Source organism: Engraulis encrasicolus, chromosome 14 (assembly GCF_034702125.1).
Source record: "Engraulis encrasicolus isolate BLACKSEA-1 chromosome 14, IST_EnEncr_1.0, whole genome shotgun sequence".
NCBI classification, from domain to species: Eukaryota; Metazoa; Chordata; class Actinopteri; order Clupeiformes; family Engraulidae; genus Engraulis; species Engraulis encrasicolus.
This window is the reverse complement of record NC_085870.1, coordinates 52,061,830-52,066,829: the sequence shown is the minus strand read 5'-3', so window position 1 is coordinate 52,066,829 and position 5,000 is coordinate 52,061,830. Positions and strand designations below refer to the sequence as shown.

Here is a 5,000-nt window from a genome sequence, read left to right as displayed (position 1 = left end):
AGAGAGAGAGAGAGAGAGCGAGAGAGAGAGAGAGAGAGAGAGAGAGAGAGAGAGAGAGAGAGAGAGAGAGAGAGAGTAAGTGTGTGTGTGGGTGTGAGTGTGAGTGTGTCTCTGTGTGTGTGTGTGTGTGTGTGTGTGTGTGTGTGTGTGTGTGTGTGTGTGTGTGTGTGTGTGTGTGTGTGTGTGTGTGTGTGTGTGTGTGTGTGTGTGTGTGCGTGTGTGAGAGAGAGAGAGAGATTGTGTGTATGTGTTTGTGACTGTGTGAAGAGTATGTGTGTGTGTGTGTGTGTGTGTGTGTGTGTGTGTGTGTGTGTGTGTGTGTGTGTGTGTGTGTGTGTGTGTGTGTGTGTGTGTGTGTGTGTGTGTGTGTGTGTGTGTGTGTGTGTGTGTGCGACTGTGCCTACATGTTACACAGTGTGTGTGTTTGAATGGATGGGGGTGGGGTTAAGCAGAGCTGATCTGTCCATCATCTCCTATGCTCTTGTGTTTGAATTCGTGTCACACCTCATGTACTGCATGCAGAGGCTTTGCCAGTTTAATGAAAACCAGGCAGAAATCACCAACCAACCCCGCTACAGATGCAAATGGAGAGTCTTTAAGTGCTGTTCCTGGTATTCAATTGTCAGTCTAATAAAAACCATGCAGGCAGAATTCACCAAGCCCGATGCATACAGATGCAGCTGGTTCAGTGGAGAGTTCTCTTTCAGTAAATACAGCAGGTATCCAATGTATGAAAAGATCAACCTGAAGGGTCCTCTAAAGGTGATGTGGCTGTGCTTCAACTGTGCCCCTGGCTTCTAAAGTGAAACAAAAATTGGGTGCAATATTTGAGTTTTCATAAAAGTGAATTCCGTATTCATATGTAGAAAAGTCCAAATGAAGTCCAATTGAGTTTTCATACAATAAAATCAGTGACGATCCTTTTCAGAAAAATCAAACTTAAGAGCCCTCTAAAGATATTTTTCCATTGTAATAAAAAAACATGTTTTTCCTCAATTTTTCACATGTGATGTGAGGAGGTTGGATGCAGAGTGAATGAGAGCTATGTGCTGTTATGAGATAAGTCAAAGAGCATACATACCCCCCACCACCACCACCCCCTGAATGCCCAGCCAATTTCACAGAGAGCTTTTGCCTCCTCGGCAGGGGCGGAAAAATCAATAGAAAATAACTTAAAAGGTCTGTGACTGCATCCCTCCTCTCCTCGAAAGTGGACACTTGGCCAAAACAGAGAAATTCACTGAAATATTCACACCGTGACCTTTATCGAGGTGCGATGCAATTTAGGAAATCGTTCGATCATTTTCTCTCTCTCTCTCTCTCTCTCTCTCTCTCTCTCTCTCTCTCTCTCTCTCTCTCTCTCTCTCTCTCTCCAAGGTCCAAGGCCATTCTCATGCAAATTCTTCAAATATTTTTTCCTGCAAGCCTTTATCCTATAATGCCGGTATTGAGCATTCTCCCATTCTTCAAGTGCATTCGCATTATTCTTCATCTAAGACTCTATACACTGTAGATGTTGCAGTGTTAATTCAACAATTAGAGCAGGGGTGGCCAACCAGTCGGAGACCAAGAGCCACATTTTGTAATGTGTCACAGCAAAGAGCCACATCGGCACACAAACATCACGCGGGCATATAAAGATGCGCCCACCAAGATGGGCATCACCCATCCTTCTCGCACCACAGACCAGAATAGGCTACATCTCTTCTTTTCTCACACAGACACACACACACACACACAAAGTGTCAGATTGATGTTACACTCCAACTTAATGGCCTGACTACAATCCTGAATATAAGATAACAACCCCCCCCCCCTTTTTTTTTTTTTTTACTGCTTCAATTGTATGGGGTAAAAGGGTTTTTCAAGATAAAATTGTTGTTTTACATAAGAAGACAAGGGTACACAGGTCAAAATTATGTTCATAAATTCTTTCATATTTTAATAGAACACGTCTCAGCATAATTTCCATGAGCACTCTTTATAACAGAGCAAGAAGTAACGCGGCACAGAGATTCTCCGCCTCTCTTAGCTCATTCCGGGGTTAGGCGCACAGGCACCGCTTTCTTGCGCTCAGATGATCATTGGATGTCTGACGACACCATCCAAAATTAACAAGGTGGTTCGTCAAATCGCCGTTCATTTTCCACATTAATGTTTCAGCGGGTGCTGCAGTGGGCCAGGTGAAAACCCAAAGTTTTCTTTTTGAGACTAAACTGAGCGCGGACAAGCGACAAGTGGATTGAAATTGTTTCAAATTGAAATTGTCTGCCCGCACCGCTTTGACAATGGCTGATAGACCACGGCCGACATTCACAGCGAAAACCAGGATAGAACATTATGTATGGCGCTATTTTGTCTATAGCCCGCGAAAATAAGACTAATTTAAACCAAAAACATAATTTCACATTCGGGTCAATAGCCATGAACACTCCTCCTAACAGAGCGCCGAGCTGGCTACACAGGACAGAGATTCTCGGCGCATCTCTGCTCCAGACGCCTTTCTCTTCACAGTTTGCACATTTATAACCGCCATATCCGAGCGATAGAATCTACAAATATGGACAGCACATTTTCTTATTGAGGAGTGATGGCCAAATCTTTCAGGTTAAAACATTTTTGCCGCTATTTTGTCTAGTCAGCGAAAGACGCGGTTTTGAAAGCGCTATTTTTAGAACATTGGCTTAAATCAGGTCTTGTATTTGCAGTAACAAATGTCACGCACCAACGTGATCATTCAGGACACATTTAGGCAAGGCCTTCTGTAGTACCAAGACCACAGGACACGTATTTGCCATAGTTCTAATCAACTTTGTGCGCGCAATTCCAATGCATATTTTCTATAAGACGTAGCCTAAACACAAACTTGGACATGAACGCAAGAGCCGCAAGACACCAGGCAAAGAGCCGCATGCGGCTCGAGAGCCGCGGGTTAGCCACCTATGGGGTTGAATTTAACAGCCATCATTTCGATCCTACTCTGTGAGTGTTGGAAAAAATGTGTTGTGTATAGATTGCCGATTGGCAAGACCAAATAGCAAACAGGCCTGATGAGCAAGTGACGGTCGTGCTAAGCAAGAGAAATGACTGCAGTTGGGATTCTGTTTTGCGTCAGATGTGCCAGGCATGTTTCTCTCTACACAGTAAAAACTGTAGTGTTAATGCAAAACTAACAGAGTCGATTTAACACCTTCTAGAGTTTATTTGGTCCCTGAATACTCTCTAAGTGTTGAATTAACACTGCGTTTTTTACTGTGTAAGAGCACATGGCCGCTAGTGTTGGCTTGACAGTAAAGACCGATGCTCTCTGCAGGGATGCAAATTTCCGCTTGTGCTGTGATGTGATGTGTTGTGAGGGAATGTTAAGGCAAAACGACAAACACACACAACAGCAAGCAAGTCTCTCTCTCTCTCTCTCTCTCTCTCTCTCTCTCTCTCTCTCTCTCTCTCTCTCTCTCTCTCTCTCTCTCTCTCTCTCTCACACACACACACACACACATGCACACACGCACACACACACACACACAGATAGACCATATCAAAGGTTAAAAAATTATCCTGATATTTGCCAAATGCTGCTGTTCAGGATCATGCCATTATCTGAAATGAGCGCCTGAAACAATGTTGTCAGGCAGTGTGTGTGTGTGTGTGTGTGTGTGTGTGTGTGTGTGTGTGTGTGTGTGTGTGTGTGTGTGTGTGTGTGTGCGCGCGCGTGTGTGGCTACAGGTATGTAGGTGAAAGTGCCCATTCCAAAGCCAGATGTTTTCATTGAGGGCAAAAAAACAAAACAAACTACCACACACCATTTTCAGTCTGTTACAATCAAATGCAACCATCAGGCAAAGCACCCGTTAGTAGTATTACTGTAAGTACCCCATTCACCCTCACGACCATAAAGCAATACCGTCATGGAGGCTAACTGCAGAAGAGACAGGAAGAGCAAAATGCAATGAGTTGCTGTCCAAGGTACCTAAACTGCACTGCACGCCTCATATCCTCATACAACAGCCACTGACAGCCCATACAAAGACACATGCTGAGTTTCCATCAGCCCACGAAACTGCTCTGTTACGAAAAAGCAATATGTGCAATGGGGCAATAGAGAATGTAATTCATAATAAGAATGAATGAAGTACTCAGAGAGATTAGTTCTGATGGAAAGAAGTGAAGATGGCATTTGTATATTCCCTGTGTATTGTAAAGAAGGCATCACATATAGGGCAGCATCTCCAATAGAAAAAGTGGGCAAGAGGCAACATTCACTCCAGAAACTAAAAGCAACAGAGCATTTTCACTGGCACTGATATGGAAGGAAAGGTGCTGAGCCAAGAAGCCCCCCCCCCACCAAAGATCAAACTTTACTCACCACTCATGTTGGGGATCATCGATGACCAGCAGGATCTTAAACTTCCTCAGACCCACGGCCGTACCAGAGGCCGTACCAGTGGCGGCACCAGTGGTGGCACCAGTGGCGGCAGCGGTGGCGGCAGCGGTGGCGGCAGCGGTGGCGGCCGACGTCTGCTCCACCAGCCCGACAGAGGCGGCGGAAGCTGCGGCGGCGGTCTGCTTCACCACGCTGGTGATGGAGCTGAAGAAGCCCATGCCGCTAGACTGGGGCTGGGACTGGGCAGCCGGTTGCTGCTGCTGGGGCCGGCGGTCCGGGGCTGGGGAGGCTGCGGGGGACTGGCCTGGAGCCGGGGAGGTGCCACCTGGCCCAGGTGAGGGCGCCTGGGCAGGGGGAGCCTGGGCGGCCGAGGAGGAAGACGGTGGTGGAGGAGCAGGGGGGTCCGGTCGCTGCAGGTCCGTCATGTAGCCATTGGGGAGGTTGGCGATGAAGGTGCTGTCCGAGAGGCGGCGACGCAGGAAGTTCATGACGGCGACTGTAGTGGTAGCGACGGTTTCAGGAGGAACGGTGGTAGTGACAGCGGTGGCAGAGGTGACAGCTGCAGCAGTGACGGTGTTGACAGTGGAGACGGCTGGATGCTGGAGCCCAGCTGGGG

The 5,000-nt window shown here is 47.1% G+C and overlaps 1 protein-coding gene across 1 annotated transcript in view; it reads right to left on the bottom strand.

Annotated features, from left to right (window-relative positions):
• Positions 1-4,872, bottom strand: part of syn2b (synapsin IIb) — a 108,163-nt gene extending 103,291 nt beyond the window's left edge. The window contains exons 1-2 of the mRNA XM_063216079.1: positions 4,492-4,872; positions 4,367-4,407 (exon numbers count right to left, since the gene is read on the bottom strand). Of these exons, the coding sequence (XP_063072149.1) occupies positions 4,367-4,407; positions 4,492-4,872 (422 nt within the window). The remainder of the gene's footprint in view (positions 1-4,366; positions 4,408-4,491) is intronic.
• Between the last annotated feature and the right edge of the window lie 128 nt (positions 4,873-5,000).